Source organism: Perca flavescens, chromosome 9 (assembly GCF_004354835.1).
Source record: "Perca flavescens isolate YP-PL-M2 chromosome 9, PFLA_1.0, whole genome shotgun sequence".
In the NCBI taxonomy this organism is placed as follows: domain Eukaryota; kingdom Metazoa; phylum Chordata; class Actinopteri; order Perciformes; family Percidae; genus Perca; species Perca flavescens.
In genome coordinates, this window is record NC_041339.1 from 12,667,288 (window position 1) to 12,688,003 (window position 20,716).

Sequence of the window (20,716 nt, forward strand, 5' to 3'; positions counted from 1 at the left end):
CAATACCTCTGAAGTAACTTTTAAGATGCGCTTGAAGGTAGCACCGGAGAATTTCTGTTTACTGTTGCCAAGCAACCAGAGGCAGGCTAGGCACGCCCAGGAGGAGTCCACCATAGATATAGTTTGTGTTTAGATCTATGGGAGCCCACAAGTGAGTGCATGTCACGCTCTTTTGTAACTTTATGTGACTGTAGGGTAAGACTAGTGGAGGTGGGCTGTGTTAACACGGACTGGTGCAGAAATGGGGTGCTTGTACCCAACTAACTGCTAACAACATCTTAAACTGGCGTGGTGGTGCGGGGAATCATCCTCAACCTTCTCCCTGAATCGTTCCCAGTCTTCCGATTGACTGAACAAAGCGGTGTGCACAAAAGGGGGAAAGCTGCTCCGTCCTCTGCTGTCTGTGCATATCGTACACTTTGTATAATACAGTGAGTGTGGTGGAAGCAGGGGCTGGAGAGGAAGGCTTTTCACTATGCCAAGTCATCCATTAAGATCAATGGCATCAGGCAAAAGCAAGCGGGCTTAATAAAAAGCTTCCTGCCTTCTGCTGGCACAAAAAACATCCCTTTGAGACATTGAGCGTGGAGCTTCGTGATGAGCAATGCACAACACAGTCTGCATACAGAAAAAAAACTGCTGCTGAGTCCAAAAATAAGAAGCTTTATTTACAAGGGGAGATATACAATAGGGCTGCAAGTAATTATTTTCATTATGAAATTATCTGTTGATTCTTTTTTTTATTGTTGAATTTCAGAAAGTTTAGCGAACGATGCAGATCACAATGTCCTCCTCATGTCTTCAAATTCCTCGTTTTGTCCAGCCAACAGTGAAAACCCCAAAGATATCAGTTTAACTTTCATAGAAAACAGAGAAAGGCAGCCAGCCTGAGAAGCTGGATCCAGAGATTTTTGCAATTAAAGAATTACTTGATTATCCAAATAGTTGCAGATTTTTGTCCAGTTGAACAACAAATCAAATTTACCAAGTAACCGTTTGAGCTAAAAAATAATGGATAGAATGGAGTAGTTATAGTGTCTAATAGTACAGACTGATCTCATAAAGTGCCGTATGTATGACACGCCAATTTGTATGCCATTAACATACGTGGCATCGCTACGTGGTGTGTATGTTTACACCCGTTGTATACAGTGTAGACATGCACGTGGATCGTTCAAAATGCGTACAGATAACACGCCATTTGGCGGGTGTATGTTTACGCAAAGTCACGATGCCATGTTGAATAGTATGTTCTTTATACAAATTAAGAGACTTGCCAATTAACTAATTTGCCTATCAACAGGAAAGTAATGCTATTTTGATACCTGATCATTTGTAATAGTTGCTTGTTACAGCTTCTTCAATACAAAGATTTGCTTTTCTCAATTAATACTGTATCATAAATTGAACTCTGTTTTTTTTTGGCTGTTAAAATACTCTATTTCTGTTCAAACGGATGTTTGCAGGCAATGACTGTATTCTGTTTTATAAAGAGGTGAGAGGATGACAAAGCTCTTTGGGTAAAAATGCAAACATCATTAAAATGCCATACTTGCCACCTACTTCACCATCCAAATCCATCTATTTATCATTCTAACTGACCATGAAGAAGTGGATGAAATGACCGGCTTGGCAGTTACTGACAGCAGCGATGAGCTCCAGCCTGAACCTCGCCGCCGTTCAGGAGAGGCTGCGACAGTTACAGCTTCATTTCACACTGTGGATCAGACTAATGGAACAGGTGGGTATGAAAGTGTAATTTTTCCTCGGAGAGGCCTGAAAGCTCGGCAGACTTTGAAATGGAAATTCAAAGAGCAGAGATGCAAAAAGAGGTTGCGTTAGCTGCTCGGCCAAGTCCTGACAGAACAGTATGATGACCATAGTGATAGTAGCTGTTGTTTCTCACACACACACACACACACACACACACACACACACACACACACACACACACACACACACACACACACACACACACACACACACACACACACACACACACACACACACACACACACACACACACACACACACACACACACACACACACACACACACGTCAATAACAGTGATTCCTGACCGTCAGCTACGCAGACATCTACTTGTGTGTTTGTGGGAATGTGATGCCTGCCCACAGTGTGAGTCAACATGTAGTCTGACTCAGTACAAATCCACAGTCCAGAGTTGTAGTAATAGTCACAATGGCAGTAAACATTTTCACCTGGCTTAATACCACTGGATTGGTATGCCAAGAGTGTGTGTGTGTGTGTGTGTGTGTGTGTGTGTGTGTGTGTGTGTGTGTGTGTGTGTGTGTGTGTGTGTGTGTGTGTGTGTGTGTGTGTGTGTCCTATACTCCCTCAGGGAGGTCTCGCTGCTCCTGAAGGGTAGCAGCAACCCTGTTCTCTGGCCAAAGGTAAAAACAGCTCAGTCCTTCCAGCAAAAATCACACACAAACAAGTGCTCAAACTCTTATGCAACTTCAGTATGTTTTTCATTACTGAGCTCTCAGATCAGAACCACCGAGCTTAGTAACCCTCGCTGAGCTTGAAAAATCCAGTCAAAGCAGAGAGAAAAAGGTCCTTTTACGGAAAGGAGCAAGGTGTACTCTATCATTTACCATCCTAGCTACAGAAAGCTGCCTATATCTCTTTTGCACAGTTTGAGGCTCCACTGCCTGTGGTTTTAAAGAGAAATCATTAATCATCAATTAATACGCACAGAAAAACTGATAGGCAGGCAGGCAGCAGCCTTGGCCTTTTTGTAAAGTACAATGCAGCAAATACCACAGCATGCAGCTGCTGATTTAACTCAAAACTTTAGAAGAAAATGAAGCTGGAAAATGAAGCTTCTTCTCCAAGCTGGCCCCGGAATGTCAACAAATGAAGGAAACATATATCTGTCTGTGGAGAGAGCCTGGGGAGTGAAGAAAGTAGGTTTCCAGATTGTGCAAGGAAAGCAATAACCACAAACTGATGGGATTTTGGAGCAGAACATTTCTCAATTTAGGCGCATCACTAACGCCACAAGAGCCAGAATTTCCAAAGATTTGCACTGCACCTTTCTTTCAGTTTGTGTTTACAATATGCATGTAGTTAAGGGCCGCAGGTCGGACTCGGGCCGCTGCAAAGGACTCAGCCTACATGGGGCGCACGCTCTTACTGTGTGAGCTAGAGGTCGCCCCGTTGGTTAATCATTTTAATCAATTTTCTAAAAAGCTTATGTGGGCTTAACTCAGCATCCTCTTGCCGAGAAGCAGGGTACATGCTGTACAGGTCACCAGTCTATCACAGGGCTGACACACATAGACAAACATGTTGACTACAGGCAATTACGAGTTTCCACTTCACCTAACATGCATGTTTTTGGACCGTGGAAGGAAGCATGAAGGAAACCAACACAGACACAAGGTAAACATGCAAACACAGACAGACTCCAGCTGGCTATATTAGCTTTGAACCCAGGTCACTATTAATGTGAGGCTCCCCTGACTGAATGTGTCGGTAGTTGGTATCACTACTGTCACAGCAGCTCCACGGTATCAAAGCTAGCTCTGCAATCACCCAGGTTCACAACTGCTAGGGCTGGGTATACTTTAAAGAATTACAATACCAGGACTAATACCCTTAAAGGGACACCGATACCAATAGAGTACTGCATGCTTCCGTATTTTACACATTTATGTGTATGAGACGCCACAGGCATGTAGTGTAGCCATACTTTTTGGTGGCATCTTGACACAACTCCAACAAATACACCAGGCTTGACCTCACTACACCACACACTGTATGGGTGAGTTGTAGCTGCAACGGTAGTCATTCAATCACACAAGCAAATAAATCAAGCAAAACCATACAAAAAGTCATTTTTTTCTAGATCTGGGTACAAAAAGGATCAAATGCAGCAGGTATCGTTTGTTTGATACTGGGTTATTTCGGTTGACACCTTAAAAAAGGTATCGAGTACTGATACCCAGCCCTAACTACTGCTGAAGTGAACATTTATCCTAATTTCTTTGTACCACAATAGGCCCAATTACTGAAGCCCCAAGCAGGCACCACTCATATTCTAATACTATGTGGGTGTTTAAGATGACTTTTAGAGCTTTATGCTCCTGGTGACTATGAAATAATAATAGCCTGCACAGTGGGCACAGTAACTATCTTAATTGAAAACAGCAGGTCCCCTCTGAGGGGAGCCAAAGCAGTGTGACACTGCAGTCATGTAAGTGTAAAACTGAGCCAGAGCCTCATCCAGTGGCACATATAACCTTTTACAGCTGCAGAGTCACCACAACAGAAGAAAATACAATCTAGAATTCTTTATGTCTCTCCTCCCTATCCCCCCCCCACACACACACACACTTTCCCAGCAGCTATCACTAGGGCTGGGAAAAATAATCAATTGTTAGATGCATCGCGATTCTCTCTAGAACGATTCTGATAATTTTTTTATTTAAAAGTTACTGTCTCCAGACAAGTACAAATCAGAAAACAGAGTGACTGAAAGAGGATGGGATAATGGACAACAACTTAGAGTTTAGGCAAGAGTGCAGAAAAAAAAAAAAAAAAAAAAAAAAACACACACAAAAATGGCCAAAAGGAAAAATAAATACAATTTTGTATATATACACACATGATCTAATAAAACATACATAAAATAATTAGGCAAAACACATATAGGCTGTTCATCTACTTTATCACATTACATCTGACCACCTCATGGTTCATGTTCTAAGAAGCCAATTCTCCACCTTTAAACATGACTGGGCCTCTGACATGGAAGATTACTGGGAGAGAAGGGGACTTTCACAAGCTTGTTTAAGGCTTAAGCATGGAATGACTAGAAAAAAAAAACCTCAGTAGACAAAACATTTCATTAAAACTTGTGTGTGACATATAATGGTATATGTCAAAATCTATGCTTTGTCTAGGAAGTGATTAGCAAACTCTGAGTAGCAAACTCTGATTTATATGTATATTTTTATGGAAAAGTACATACAAAAATTGTTGCATCAAGATGCATCGATAATCGGTTTAGAATCAAATCATTGGCCTCTGAATCGGAATCGAATCGTGAGGTGCCAAGAGATTCCCACCCCTAGCTATCACTCAGAAAATTAAAAACCCTGGCCAAGCACGAGGACTGAGAGCGGTAGCCCTGCAAACTCTGTGGCGTCCGATAGCTACTGTAGCACACATCCCCCCACTTGCAGGCAAAATCAGCAGGATGTAAGACGTAACTGAACTGCGTCATCATCTACGCAACATAATATGACATCAAATAACCTGGCGGAGGTTCAAAATCCTAAGCAAACCCTGTGAACTGGCCAGCGGGATACAAACTGATACTGGCACACACAGCCACAGAGGGAGAAAGAGAGAGACATTGCAGGAAGCAAATAGATGGTAAATTCCACAGACGGCAACAACACTTTCGCCTCCGTCCGCAATTCTGATAGGCCTTGCTTAAAGCGGAGAACAGAGAAAAACACCGAGGGGGAGGACTGGGTAGTGACATATGAGTGGCTCAGCCAAGGGAATCACTTAGGAAGGAGGAGGAGAGGAGAGGAGAGGAGAGGAGAGAGGAGAGGAGAGGAGAGGAGAGGAGAGGAGAGGAGAAGGTGAAAAGAGTTGAGTATGAGTGTGGGAAGAAGATAAGTGAGATTAATGCTCTCGTGCTGACAGGAGACTATAGAGACAAACTATGACTGCCTGAAGACTAAATGCTCAGTCAGATATTCAACAGTCAGCTGTGACACCCACACACCGCTTTGTATTCACGCAGAGCAGATGAGCCGAACAGCGCAGCCTACAATTACACACAAGCAAGGTCTGACAGTAACCAAGTGTTACGTGAACATCTACAGTGCCATCTCCAGGAGCCAGTGAGAATCCAGTAAGACCTCTTCAGCTGACATTTCCATGCATCCCAATTAACCAGTGCCAATGCCAGATTGTTATTTCACTGCCATAGAAATAAACACAATCCCTGGGTTTAACACATATTAGCTGAATAGCCTTTAATGGACTATCCTTTTAAGACCCTTCGCCGACAGATGTTGCATGGGGATGGGAGTCACAGTGAGATGCACACCTACCCCTCCCTGCTGCAGGGCTTATCAGACGAACTGGCTTAACCCACAAAAGCTTTGTGTTTAACGGAGGAGACGCTCGCAATATATTCTTTACATTAGCAATACAAAAAAATAAGGTTGACAAGTTCAATCCAGGGTCACCGTTACTGTGTTAATAAACTCAAATGGTGATAGAATCTATGATAGAGCATTGTAGTATCAGATAATATCACTCACTCGGAGCTGAGATTCTGCTCCATTAGCCTACAACCCACCCAGTATTCAGCTCTGCAGTGATACATTTTAAACTGCACACATCATAATTCTTGTATTTTGTATTCATCTGTATTTAAGCTCTCACATGTTTCACAGACTGCTTTGGTCAGAAAATGTTTGGATTTTATAGTGTAATAGTGAGTAGCTTGGGAAGCAGAATAACTCCTTGTTTGATTCATTGGACGACCTGATGCAAGGTATCGACTAGACTGGCTTTTTTTTAATGGATCCTTAATGCTGCCCTAATAGCATGCTGTATCAGGCCAGGACCACATTGATGATGGGCATAATTGAAAGATGCCTTGCCACAGTTATATTGAAAACCAACTCAACAAACAGCATTGGCTGATTTAGAGATGAATAAAGCTGAGGTTCAGTGGGGTAACAGGGTTACAGATATTGGTAAGTTAAAAACAAGAAGCTTAAACAGTCAGCAGTGTCTTTCAGACCTCTACTCTATCCAGTGCAATCACACTACAGTTTGCATCATACTAGGAAGAATTGTCCTCTGTTGCTTTTATAAACATTTTATTTTGCTGTCAAGTCAATCAAAATACAATACAGAGGGGCGACCTCTAGCTCACCCGGTAAGAGCGGTTCGCCCAATGTAGGCTGAGTCCTTTGCAGCGGCCCGGGTTCGAGTCTGCGAGTCGGCCCTTTGCTGCGTCTCATCCCCCATCTCTCTCCCACCTTTCCTGTCTATCCACCGTCACTATCAAATAAAGGGAAAAGCCCCCAAATAATAATAAAAAAAAAAATACAATACAATACAGATAGGTGTAGGCTGACTGTCCGTAAACCATCAATCTGAACCCTTTTCGAAGGGTAGAGTCATACTCAATACCCTTAAAGGGACACCGATACCAATAGAGTACTGCGCGCTTCCGTATTTTACACATTTATGTGTATGAGACGCCACAGGCGTGTAGTGTGGCCATAATTTTGAACGTTTTGGTGGTATCTTGACACTGCCGACTCCATCAAATACACCAGGCTCGACCTCACCTCACCACACCACAGACTGTATGGGTGGGTTGTAGCTGCAACGGTAGTGATTCAATCACACATCGCAATAAATCAAGCAAAACCATACAAAAAGTCCTTTTTTTCTAGATCTGGGTACAAAAAGGATCCAATGCAGCAGATATCGTTTGTTTGATACTGGGTTATTTTGGTTGACACCTTAAAAGGTATCGAGTACTGATACCCAGCCCTAACTACTGCTGAAGTAAACATTTATCCTAATTTCTTTGTACCAGAATAAGCCCAAATACTGAAGCTCCAAGCAGGCACCACTCATATTCTAATGCTATGTGGGTGTTTCAATAATGCAGCCATTTAGCGCTGTTCATCTGCATGTGCAAGCTCACGCTCTCTCTCCAGTAAGGTCTGTGTTTTCTATTGCATGTAAAGAAGGTGGCTGTGCACTGACAGGGTAGAAACACACTTGTGAAATCACCCTGGGTCTATGCGACACGTGCCAGCTAGCGTGCTAGAAAAAAGCATCTGCAGTGAAAGGCGTCCAAAGACATCCATTTTCACCCCTTTGATACAGCTAAGTTTGGCTGGTAACCCTCACCAGACAGCCATTTCATTCAGGAGCAATTCATTCATGTCAAGGTCAGCACTTTTCTCACCAGGGACAATGAAAATCCCCAAACTGTGAAGTACAGTTGAACATGACCATTGAATGCAGCATGAGCATGAGACTGCTGTTGGAATCAAGAGCCCAACATTTAGCTTCAGGCAGTCATTTACAGACATATCCACATCCATCAGTATACTTTAAAGTCATCACTTGGCTATATCAAAATATTGTACAATTTAAATAGTAGTAAAATTAAATGTATGTTGATTTCCAAAATGAGAACCGATTACCTCAATTTGAGACATTATCAAAATGTGACCTTCTCTCTCTCTCTGTAAGAAAAGTGCATCATTTACTCCTGTTTATTCATAAAGCCATTTTGTCTCACTTTACTTCTCACAAGGAAATCTTAACAGAATCAAACTTGTTCTCCAGATTAACTATAGCAACACAAAATAAATACAGCCCTTGGGAAGCATATCCATCCTCCTGGTATTTAGAACAGATTTTTATAAACATGATAAATCTTAATTGAAGTCCACAAGCTGAGCAACAGCTGACAGAAGGGTACTTACTGTATATCTAAGCATACCTCCCTCATCTCTCATCACTGATACACACACATGCAGCCTGCAACCTTACGACAGCAGCCACGACAAAGCAGTAACAAAGCAGCTAAGTACACTCGACTGAAAGAAACTGGGATTAAACAACTCTGACTGCGCTGAGAAAACTCTCCAATTGTCTTTTGAATTCCAAAATCAATTAAAAAAATGAAGGCTGATACGGATATTTGTAGTAGTATTACGTGATTTACATATTTTTTACGTCATGGCCTCAACTGCTAATAGGCCTTTTAGATGAAGGACATTTTTTACACAGTAGCAACAGGTGTAAATAATCAAATTGATAATGGCTGCTACAGTTTCAGCGTCAGTGCATGATGGCTCACTATCATACTGTCTTGACTTACTTACTGGGACACTTAAATAGAGCGGAACCATTGTTAAAGGTCCCATGGCATGAAAATGTCACTTTATGAGGTTTTTTAAAATTAATATGAGTTCCCCAGTGGCTAGAAATGGCGATAGGTGTAAACCGAGCAGTGTATCTTGCTCTGCCTTTGAGAAATTGAAGAAAGCTACTAAAAACCGTTAATTTTATTAGTAACACCTGTTCCTACTGTAACATAGAAATGGCTGCCGAGAAAAAGGTATTGTGTCTTGGTGTCAATTAAAAAGAAACACTCAAAAGATACATTTAAATACAGTAATGTCTGGTCCAACTGCTAAGTGTCTCAGCATGTCACAGTTAGCCATGGTGGCTGCGGTCTGTTCATCATCCCTCCGCCTTGCAGAAATGTGGATTTTCTGGCTCCAGTAAATACCAAGATGGTGGCAAATGGTAAACCCAAATTGAGGCTTTAATGGTTAAATAATATATAATAGGGGATATTCATGTTTTTCTACAGATTGTATGTGACAGGTGGAGATAATTATAGGTGCCTAAAGCTGGAAAAGGCAGGGGAGGAGGGAGCTAAAAGAGATTTTGTTCCTGGGGAGAAGATGGTCATAAATCCGAGCTACACCCCTTGCTCTTTCTATATGTTAAGACAAGCCAGTAATTATAAATTCAGCTATACTATAACGTTATACATATCATGTTACCCTTTCCAAATTCGAGTCATTTCCTAGCCATGGTTTGTTGTGTTGCTGACTAGACACGACTGTAACGTTACCAACATAAACGCACTAACGTTCCACACATTATACACATTATATAACGTTAATATCTAACTTTACCTGCTGCTTCCCTCACCCATTCAGCTAAGTTAGCTCCTAGCCGAACGTTAGCTTACCAATTCCGTGCTAGCAAAGATGAGTCGGGACTTTCTGGTCACAGTAACGTTAACATTAGCATCAGATGGAAATGGATGTCAGGGTTATGAAATAAACATTAAAAGGTGGACACGGTTTATATAAAAAGGCGATAAAGTACCCGTGTCTGTGGCGTCCATCCCGTAGCTAACTCCAACGACGGTGTCCCCATCATCGGATGCTGTGGCCCCGGACAGCGGGCTCCCGTCCCTGGCCTCGGACAGCCCGACCGCTCCCTCGGCTGCTGCTTCCATTCAGCCTCCCGGAGGAAAAACAGGCAAGCCCTCCGTACGAAAGACTCAGAGCGACGGCGCAATCCCGGTGAGAGGAAGGACAATGTGTTGCAATAATCAAACGGAGGAATATGTGATAGTTATCCGCGAGGGTCCCTTCATCTGTGCGGTGTTTCCTCACGACGGCGGAACAGCGTCCGCTCCTCTCAGGTCGATGGCACCGCACTTGCTCCTGCTGCTGCTGCCTGGTTTTTGTGCTGGACAGCGTGTCTCCCTCTGCAGGACGCCGAGGGATCTGCAGCCAGGAGCTCAGCGTGTCCTCCCGGAGGCTCTTTATCACATGCAGAGGTCAGCTTGAACTGGTGGAGTCGGAGTGGTTGCGTTACATTTAACACGGGCTCTCAATCAGTCTGGTGAGTCAAACCCCTCTTAGTCATATCTTTTACTCTATTTGTGCTCCAAAAACGTATACAGAAACAAGTAGGCTAGTTGTCAGCTAGAGAGATGGTGGACTGGTCAATTGGGTCTTAATGAAAAAAATGGCTCAAGTTCTCATGCTGGCTCTGGCCTTTTGACTTCTGCATGTTAATCGTACAGTTTTTTAATATCTTATATTGCATACATAGCCTTGACAAAATGTATTAGGTTTTTGGCTCATAACAGCAGGTGTTTCCCTTTATTCAAGTGCTAGATGTGCTTACCTCCTCAAAACAAACTGTATATATGTATCATAACTGTGTCTGTCATCTAAATATTGAGTTGCTGTACTATGAATCATATATCCAAAAAGACATGATACATTTTTCTACCCAGAAAAACAAATCTGTTTCATTTTAAGCTCTTGCGCTCACTCATGAGCAGTTTTCTGACACACTAGCTTTCATTTTTCAGTATGACAGAAAAATAGATTTTCTGTCTTCTTCTTTTTTTTTTTTTTTTACCATTTTCATTATACAGAATGAAAGATCATTGTGCGCAACAATAACTCAGGACTAAACACATCTCTTCTACAAAGAACATCAATAAAATACAATATAATATAACTTGGAAAATGGCAATGTTTTCCTGACTGACAAAGATTACAGACTAGAATACCATTAGAGCAAAATCTTAGTGCATTTTATTATGAAAACAATGCCACACATTAATCTACTAACACCATTAGCTAATAATGTATTTCAGGATCACTTCTCTCCAGAGAACCAAAAAAATGCAAGCTCGGTCATCCTCCCAGATGGTTTGCACGCCATATTCATCAGGTCTGCTCTGGCCGCCATGCGGGTTTATGAACAAACCGTCACTGGTCTGGGGTGGACCCAAACTATATTCACCGGTGCTTGGAGAGGCAGAGAAAGGTGCTAAAAGGGCAGAGTATCAGTGAGGCATCGATCATCCATTAGGTATTTACAAGTATCGGGGAAGATCCTTCTCCACCACCTGGAAAGCAAGCGTAGAAAGAGTAGAAGTTGACATCCATTGTGTGAATGAAAGTATATTAACACCTGGACAGACATCACAATACACACATAGTATGTGGAGTTGCAACTATAGTAACATACAAATCTTGCACTGTTTTTGTGTGAATGGACCTTTTTCACAGCAGACATGTTGACTTGTCATAGTAGGAAAAGCACAGCTGAAATTGATAACCTTAACGATGGCTCAGTTCCATCAAGTGTCCCAGTAAGCTAATTCAGTGAGTCAGCATGCACAATACCAGGGCCTCTCCTAAGTGGAATGCAGCCATTGTTAATGGTTTTGAATACACCTGTGCTTTTCCTACTATGACATGTCAACATGTCTGCCATGAAAAAGGTCTATTGTGGACTAGAAATAATGTCAGCTTAGTGTCCTCTCTCACTCTTTCCTTTTTGAATATTCGTTCAACGTATTCATCTCATTTGCTTTACCTTATTCATATTCACAACAACAAAACTTTTTTCTGTACACAATGTTATATCTGGACAGTAAATAAAAGAAAAACTCTTCCCAGTGTCACCAGGCCTCTGAAGAAAAATAGCCACATGAGATAAATAGAAAGTGTGCTACAGTCAAGCTATAAACACTATAGTATCGGTGGCAAAGGAAGATGTTTGTACATACACTGGGATCATCCAGGGGTCCATATCTCTTCACTACCTGACCTTCTCTGTTGATCAAAAACTAAAGAGAAAGAGGAAACATAGAAAACTCAAATAAAGTGAAAATGAAATTCATGAACAAAGAATTATTTTCTGTTTTACTTTAAAAATTAAAAACTTGTATGGTACATGTACAGGCTTCTTTCAATAGGTATTCAGTACACTATTTGTAAACACACTATAGAAAAAGGGCATGTGCTTAGCATTGATGCACAAGAATACAGTAATAGATGAAATACATAATAAATAACTGATATGAAATTTTTACCTTGGTGAAATTCCACTTGATACTACTGCAGGAAAGAAAAAAAAAACCAATCATATGTTAGAAAATAATCACAATTATGATGGTCAATAATTGATTTAGGGAGTCTGGCTCCATTTTAATCAAAAACATATTTACCAGTTTGTGGATGATGTCATTATAGTATCAATATGCCTGTAATATCACCACTTACTTTCCCATGAAGCCTTTCCCGTTAGGCTGGTGTTTCAGCCACTTCCACAAAGGATGAGCGGTGTCCCCGTTCACATCAATCTTACTGAACATGTCAAACTGAGCGTTGTAGGAATGGGCAAAATCCTTAATCTGAGTTTCGTTGCCGGGCTCCTTCAAAGTAAAACAAGTTGAGAGAAATAATTAATATAACTGGCCAGCACTATTTAAGCCCTACTACTACTACTACTACTACTACTACTACTACTACTACTACTACTACTACTAATAATAATAATAATAATAATAATAATAACGTATACTTTATTAATCCCGCAAGGGGAAATTACAATGTTTTCACTCTTACACACATTACACACAGGCCTGAATTTCACACACATGCTCAGTAGCTATACATGCACTAATGGGGAGATGTCAGAGTAAGGGAGGCTGCCCATGAGAGGCGCCCAGAGCAGTTGAGGTTTCAAACTAGCACCTCTCGAGCTACCAGTCCACCACCGTACATTTGGTCCGTATGAACCAGCAACCCTCCGGTTCCCAACCCAACTTCCTACTGACTGAGCTACTGGCACCCGATAAAGCAAAAGTTGGCTTAATTTACAACAATATCAGGGTTTTTCCTGCATAGAGGAATTTTTGGCAGCCCCCCCTCCCCTCCCCAAAGAGGTTTTAGCCAGCCCCCAAGTAAAATCACCAGCACCAAAATGATAAGAATTGAGAATAAAAATAGCAATTCCAATCCAGAAATCAGAAATAATGACAGCAAAATGCATAGATTTTTGTCAAATAAGGTAACACATTGCCTTTCTGTATGCGGACCAATCATGCTTACTGTCATGCATAGTCTCTCCCCCACTTGTAAGTAACGTACCTGGTTCCCAAACTGGTTAGAAGGGAAGGCAAGGATACTTAAACCTCTCTCAGCGTACGTAGCGTGCATTGCCGCAAGCTGAGAGTAGTTTACTGGGGTTTTGCCTCACTTAGAGGCAACATTGGTGATGATGACAACATTCCCCCTGAAAATACAAAGAGGCACACATACATAATTTTTGGTGATGGTAGGCTTATGTATTAGGATGATGGAGCACATTTAGGGAGAGAATATGTCTTAGAAATGTACCTGTATTTTTCCAAGGAAACCACATTGCCATCAATATCTGTTGCTGAGAAGTTATAAATAGACGTGGCCGTCTGCCAGTCCTCTGTCGGAGCAGACTGTAAAGGGAGAAAAACAATTGAGTGAGGGGAGCTTACTTTTAAAATGCACATAAGATAACAAGCTATATATGATTTGAAAATAAAATAAATGAAAATAAAATAAAGAACACATCCAATCATTCCACAAAATCTGACATTGTCCAAAAGCAAGCTCCAGTACTGCAACATAAGTTCTCCTCTCATTTTTTCTTACCATAGCCTGCAGCAGGACACAGAAGAAGACAGTGGACCCTATCAGGTGCATGACTGCCCTTCAATAAGATCCTCTAAAGGCAGAAAGCGTTCAAATCTGTAGACCCCCTTCAGCTACACCCTCACTGTCAGACCACAATCACAATACTGGGAGAAAACGCACAACCCGCTGTCCTCATGTAGAGGGGGCGGCTGATCGTTAACAGAATTGATTGGCTGTGATTCTCCAATAGGTCCCTCTCTGCTGCTGACTAAATAAACCCACATCAGAAATGCACATGTAGTGCAGTCCACAGTCCACAACCTTATCAAGAAAGTTATAAAAGCTAAAAAGTAGGCCACGTGGGGTTGAGCCTCATGTGACCAGGGCAAAGGCAAACAGTCTGAAGAAATACATAAACTCATTATGTAATGTGCTTAATATTGGAATGAAAAACTAAAAGTTACATCAGTGAATGAGCACACATAACCTCCTAAATATTACCCCATCATTAAAATCCTTGTTCATTCTACCAAATAATCACAATCTGGGAAAACAACAGAGTTGGTGTTTCAAGCAATTACAAAATACTAATTTATGTAACAGCTCTGTACCTGCCCATGTACTTCTCCAGAAGATCTAGCTTGCAAGCACAATATGGCATTACAGCAATAGAACCATCAGGCAAAGCATTGCACAATATAGGCAACACACAGATCTGATTATTTCACAATTTTCTGGCTACGTGGGAATCCTGCTTCATGGCTTTGACAAATGGTTACAATATATACACATCACTCCATTAAAATCTTTACAGATACTTTACTGTATGATCAAAATATACAATTAAGTAAACCAAAAAATATGGTCATGAAAATGACGAATGAAATATGTTTTGAGAGGGAAAGCAATGCATATTGTCAATTGAGGATATGGAATAGAGACAAAACTACTTCTAGCCTGGAGTCCCCTTCATATTTATATAAATACCTGTATTTTTGGTAAACTGGTTTACAAAAGGTGGACAGTAGGCTATCTAGGTACATTCCTACTCAAGTACTGTATTTACATACAACTTTCACTTGAGTGCCTCCACTTTTACTTTACACATAGTTCCTAGTTTCTTTTATATTTTATTATGATTGTTTGTGAGATTTAGTTGCCTAAAAGGATTCTGGTAAAATAAAATTATTATTTTTTTGCTTATATAATACAATTTCAGTTGTAACGGACAAATATCTTGTGTTTTAAACCCTCTCAATGACTGTATGTATGTTGCTGTATTTCTAAGACTGATACGCCTATCAGCTGATACCAGTAGATAGATGGAGGGGGCTGATCCAGAAACATCCAGTGTTACAAACCACACTCATATGTAACTTTTTCATACTGCAACACCCTCAATTAGCTAATACGCAGTATACTAAAGTGCGCTGCCTGTGTGACGTTAGTGCACCACCAGGCGGTTGATGAACTGCATGAGAAAGAAAGATTTGGTTTTCGGATATGTCATGTCACGAGTATTTACATATACACACAGTATCTTTACCAAAAAAATCACTCATTGTTGATACAGAATTGGCGAAGGAAAACCAGTGGTTGTTACAGTTGTCAATAATAGCCTGACATCACTGTTTACACAAATTAGAAATCACAGGAGCACTCACACCACGCACATACCAAGTACTTTACTTTACGTTACCGTTGAGGATAAAATCAAGTACAGTACCATCGTTAGTAGTACTCCACTGCTCGCCACAGCCCCAAACGTCAAAATAGCAAACAACGGCCTCATTTTTTATATAAGAGAGGCCACATTTATTCAAATATAACTGCACTGTAGCTGCTAATCCCGCACGACTCCGCCCTGCAGTTTGTTGTAAAACAGCGGTGGGTGGGCACCGGAAACAGGAAACAACAACACCGTCTGAATACAACCATTATTTAAAAATATATTATTATTATTATTATTATTATCACCAATGTTTATAGCATAACCTAATGGTTATAATTATAATAATTATTGTTATTTGTATTATACAGACAATAATGCAAGTCATTATTTTGTCAAAATCCACCACACGTCACGTCATCAGCTTGCGTCAACAAAACGTGCGTCGCACATCCACGGTTTGGCGTTTGGTCGCTGTGTGTACCAACAAGAGAGAAAGTGATAAATTAACAAAAATAAACTTTACATTAAATTTAGAGCAAGTGGAACGATATGGATGACGAAGAGGAAACATACAGGCTATGGAAGATTCGTAAAACCATCATGCAGGTGCGTTTGTTTTGAATGTTTTTTTTTTTTTTAGCTTTCTACCTTAGCATGTAGCTTAGCTAGCTAAACCAGAGGTTCCGCTCTGTAATGTTGGATACATGAGGTTTTCTGGATTTCGATCGTTAAGTGTAGGGTAGTTTATCGGCTTTGTATTGATACGCTATTTGTTTGTAGCTGATGATTTTGTCAGTGTAATTTAACAGCAGCTGGCCCTGAGTAACTTGCTTTGCAGGATAACTGCGTTAGTTCACATTTTTCAGGAAGCACTAGATTCTGTCTGCGAAACATTACAGCGTTACCATTTACCAGGACTGAGAGACCTAAACACTAAATAAAGACCGCCTCAAGGCAGAAACCTAATTTGCCTTATAATTGCTGTTAGAAGTCAGCACCTAAACGGTCTTAAGAGTGAAGAGCTGCCCGTAGTCCGTTCTAGTTTGCTTTTTGAATACTGTGATGGTTTGTCCTGGGCACTCACTGACTTGATGGTCTCATCTTCACACCCTCAGCTGTGTCATGACAGAGGCTACCTGGTGACACAGGACGAGTTGGATCAGACACTGGATGAGTTTAAGAGTCAGTTTGGAGACAAGCCCAGCGAGGGTCGCCCCAGGCGCACAGACCTCACTGTGCTGGTGGCACACAACGATGACCCAACCGACCAGATGTTTGTTTTCTTTCCTGGTAGGTTAAAACCTATTATTAGATAGAATACTAGGTGGCTAGCAGTCATATATATATATATATATATATATATATATATATATATATATATATATACTATTTGGCAAGTTTGCCCACTTACAAAAGAATGCAAAAATCTACAATTTTAATCATATGTACATTCTAACAGTGAAAGACAGAATATATATATTATATATATATATATATATATATAACCATATATATTTACCCCCTGGACAAACAGCATGTTAATATTTTGTAGAAAAGCCACACACACAGACACAACGGTTTTTATATACAACATACATTAGGGCTGCCACTCCAAATCATTTTGGTGGACTAATTTGCTCCCTCCAAAGATTTTCAATCGGATTCAGGTCATTTTGGTCTTAGTCGTTGACTAAGAAACACCCATCCTCGACCCATCTTTCTTTATGTCGGTCAATTAGTCATTTTTATGTTGCCACCACCATTATTCACTCTGTGTTCTTTTAATTACTCATTTCTCAAGAAACTTCCAGGCCTCTTCTGAGCAGATTTATGGTAAACACAAGATTTAAAGTGGTGCGGATTTTTGCAGGATTACCGTTTCTTTTGTAACTGTGGTGGAGAAACTTGTGGTTTTGGGATGATTCAGTTTTACAGATGGTTAATTAACTGATAACATCTTTTTATATTGCTTTGATTCTTTTCTAGTCTTTAACCAATCTTGTCCCTCTGAAAGCTCTTTGGTCTTGCCCATGGTGGTGATGTTGGATGCTGGTTGTTTCTGTCAAGGTGTGTTTTAAATCAAGGCAGGTGTAATGTAGATAATTAGTTCGGATTGGGGCTGTGTCAAAATCCTTATAAGTCAAATACTTGTTTTTTTCAGATGGTTATCAATTTTAATAAATTCATATGAAGAATTTCACTTTAGAAGTCAAGGATAGCCCAAAATAACATACTTATTTCCCCCCACACACACACACACACACACACACACACACACACACACACAAATTGTACTGGAACTAAAGATGAGGCCAGTATATTTCCAAGAAATATTTATTACAAGATTTAGTGCAGGAGTAAAACTGTTTACAGATGGCATTGTATTTTATAGTCTTAACCATGCAGCAGCTCTGTCAATTAAATCAACTAATCGATTAGTCGACAAAATATTAAGTTTTTCACATTTCAGAGGATAGCCCAAAGGTGGAATCAAGAGGCCGTATATAATATTAAGATGTAAAACTGTCATTGAGGATGCAGGAGGAGAACATCAGAGGAGCCCAAGGTGGGAATCATTGTTGTTCAAATGGAACATCAAATCATTGTTGTTCAAATGGGCATGACACCGTCAGCCAAACAGGTAAATATTCTACATTGTAGAACATTGTAACCAAGCCAACACAAAAATGTATATAAAATGGATTAAACATGTGATTTCTGATCATGTCTTGTAATTATGCTGTGACTGTCTTGCTGTTTTCACTTTATTTCCGTTTTGGATCTTGCCCTCCTGGTTAACATATTTAATGAAATGTCTCCTTTACAGTCTCTAGTTGACATGGCACCCAAATATATATTGGAACAGTTTCTACAGCAGGAGCTGCTTATTAACATCACAGAGCACGAGGTAAACAACAGACTGATACGTCCATTGTATTAAAATGCCATTGAAACTATAAATTACCTTTCAGACTATGCCTCAGATGTAGAATTACATTTTTGTTTTTGATTCTTTTTTTGTTGTTTCAGCTTGTTCCAGAGCACATTGTGATGACAAAAGAGGAACTGACTGAACTTCTGGCAAGATAGTATCCTTACACACACTGCAATAATACATGTCACAATGATTTGCCTGCAGAAAATGCACCTGGGCATCTTCAGAATACTTACTATTTGTAATAAAGTATGACCTATCAGTTGATTTACCTAAAGACCACCATCAAGCTGTATTTAGTGTCTTTATAAGACTCAACTCTAAAATATGCATTTGTAATCCTCCCTTAACATTTTTACCTCAGTAAATTAAAGGAGAGTCAGTTGCCTAGGATCCAGGCTGGGGACCCTGTGGCTCGCTACTTTGGCTTGAAAAGAGGACAGGTAACCCATCTAGGAGACGCTTTTTATAACATGGTGCTGTGTATTTTGTGGATCTTGGGTTGTTCCTCGAATAGTCTCGCTTTGCCAGACCATCTTCCACATGCCGTGGAGGAGGGTCTGGCTAGTCCACACAGCATTCCGGGATGGGAAAGCAAAAAAACGTGCTCTGGTTTATTGGCATTTCTTTAAACCAATCCCAATCGTCTTGGGCGGCGCTAAGCTCCACACGGAGCCTCTGCAAAATAGCTTTGGGAATTAAATTGTTTTGGTGGAACGTGTACGTTCAAAAGTTGTTTTAGTTGTGCGAGAGAAAACTCTGATTGGACAGATAGCTACCTGTCTCGATTTACCATGCAGAGATCTGAGTCCTCATAAATCCACCAGTTTAAAATTCCAACACAAAGAAAGCGGAAGGTAACTGACATCGGTGAAAAGACATGCATCCAGCGGAATTTCCTGCGGCACCCGAGCAATCCCGGAACTGGAACATCGAGGATATAGACTATATCTCTAATAAATTGCTTTTCAGTAAGAGAGTGTGATCACTCAAACAGATTTAGACCCATTGCTTGTTACAAGACACAACGGTTTTACGTAATTAGAATGTTATTACAACTAATAGGAATGGTGGCCCGTAATAAACTGGACTTGTGTTTTAACACACCTGAAAGTTATTTGGTTGTTCCATAGCTGTAATTTACATGAACCTCTACCCATATGCAAATACAAGAAACATGTGTTCAGTGTTCTATTTTTTTACAATTTCTCCAGGTAGTAAAGATCATCAGACCTAGTGAAACAGCTGGGAGGTACATCACATACAGACTGGTGCAGTGACAGACAGGTAAGGGTTACGGATACATTTGCAGTTTGTTATGAAAGGTCAAGACAGTCGCACGCATTCACCTTGTGATATTAGACTCGGATACAATTTATTTATTTTTATATTCTTAGGCAATTCTGCCTTTATTGGATAGGAAAGCAGAGATGTGAAAGGGGAGAGGGAGGGGGGATGACACCTCTGCACATGTGCGCCCACTCTACCAACTGAGCTAAGCAGCAACACAATTTTTAAGTGTTGTACATATAAAGATCCCACGTTTGTTTTACTTTGGTTGAGGCTGTCCTGGGATTTACTTGATGTCACCAGTCACAAGACTGATAAGGTAGAAGTTGTCCCACCCAAACGTTTTCAACAAAATGTTTAGGAAAGTCAGCGATGTTTAACAGACGTTTATACAGGTCCGCTCAGATCTTATCAGCCGAAGTGTAGCTGCTTTTAATAAACCCGCTTTGAATATTTTGTTTTCCAGATACTCTTCAGGATCAACATTCAGGAGGACCAGTGAAAGAAACTGACAATGTTAAGCTTTCATCGCTCATCCTTCGGCTTTCGACTTGTTTAAATTGTAGTTTCTTTTGTAATTACTTATTTTTTAAAATAAACTATTAAATGGAATCAAATATTGTATTCGAGATTCACGTCACCTTTTGTGTACATTTAAAAAAAAAAACTTCAGAGGACACAGTCATAATCCTATCTACATCACGCTGGGATAGTTTTAGATGCCTACCTTCTTTTTCCTTTTGAAAGCCATGCTGTAGCTGCTGTAGACTGAACTGGCCTG

General features: G+C 40.5%; 3 protein-coding genes across 8 annotated transcripts in view; 1 reads left to right on the forward strand and 2 right to left on the reverse strand.

The window, feature by feature from the left end:
* The window catches only part of pip5k1ca (phosphatidylinositol-4-phosphate 5-kinase, type I, gamma a), a 52,518-nt gene extending 42,012 nt beyond the window's left edge, over window positions 1–10,506 (reverse strand). The window contains exon 1 of one of the 3 annotated variants that reach the window (XM_028587065.1): window positions 9,936–10,506. In XM_028587065.1, the coding sequence (XP_028442866.1) occupies window positions 9,936–10,068 (133 nt within the window). In that variant the 5' untranslated portion in view covers window positions 10,069–10,506. The remainder of the gene's footprint in view (window positions 1–9,935) is intronic. The other 2 variants (XM_028587066.1, XM_028587067.1) reach the window with 2 other exon arrangements.
* Window positions 10,507–11,139: 633 nt separating this feature from the next.
* Window positions 11,140–15,938, reverse strand: gpx4a (glutathione peroxidase 4a). Of its 4 annotated transcripts, XM_028588172.1 has the most exons (8): window positions 15,738–15,938; window positions 14,650–14,679; window positions 13,766–13,860; window positions 13,517–13,661; window positions 12,647–12,798; window positions 12,457–12,481; window positions 12,151–12,210; window positions 11,140–11,484 (listed from the first exon to the last, which is right to left on the reverse strand). In XM_028588172.1, the coding sequence occupies exons 1-8, from the start codon at window positions 15,828–15,830 to the stop codon at window positions 11,452–11,454; spliced, it is 633 nt and encodes a 210-aa protein (XP_028443973.1). In that variant the 5' UTR covers window positions 15,831–15,938; the 3' UTR covers window positions 11,140–11,451. The 4 variants fall into 4 exon arrangements, with proteins under 4 accessions (XP_028443973.1, XP_028443975.1, XP_028443974.1 ...); XM_028588174.1 differs by lacking the exon at window positions 14,650–14,679 and having other exon boundaries at window positions 15,765–15,938; XM_028588173.1 differs by lacking the exon at window positions 14,650–14,679.
* A 190-nt stretch (window positions 15,939–16,128) lies between these two features.
* On the forward strand, window positions 16,129–20,559 carry polr2eb (RNA polymerase II, I and III subunit E, b). The gene is made up of 8 exons (XM_028588176.1): window positions 16,129–16,316; window positions 16,826–17,000; window positions 18,266–18,351; window positions 18,538–18,618; window positions 18,741–18,799; window positions 19,010–19,088; window positions 19,860–19,932; window positions 20,402–20,559. The coding sequence occupies exons 1-7, from the start codon at window positions 16,260–16,262 to the stop codon at window positions 19,923–19,925; spliced, it is 603 nt and encodes a 200-aa protein (XP_028443977.1). The 5' UTR covers window positions 16,129–16,259; the 3' UTR covers window positions 19,926–19,932; window positions 20,402–20,559.
* Window positions 20,560–20,716: the final 157 nt, after the last annotated feature.

What these genes read in the sequence shown, in the direction of transcription:
- polr2eb (XM_028588176.1), top strand. Translation starts at nt 16,260, where the DNA reads ATGGATGACGAAGAGGAAACATACAGGCTATGGAAGATTCGTAAAACC. An exon ending in TTAACATCACAGAGCACGAG is followed by an intron (nt 18,619 to 18,740) that starts GTAAACAACAGA and finishes TTGTTGTTTCAG; the next exon opens with CTTGTTCCAGAGCACATTGT. An exon ending in TTGGCTTGAAAAGAGGACAG is followed by an intron (nt 19,089 to 19,859) that starts GTAACCCATCTA and finishes CAATTTCTCCAG; the next exon opens with GTAGTAAAGATCATCAGACC.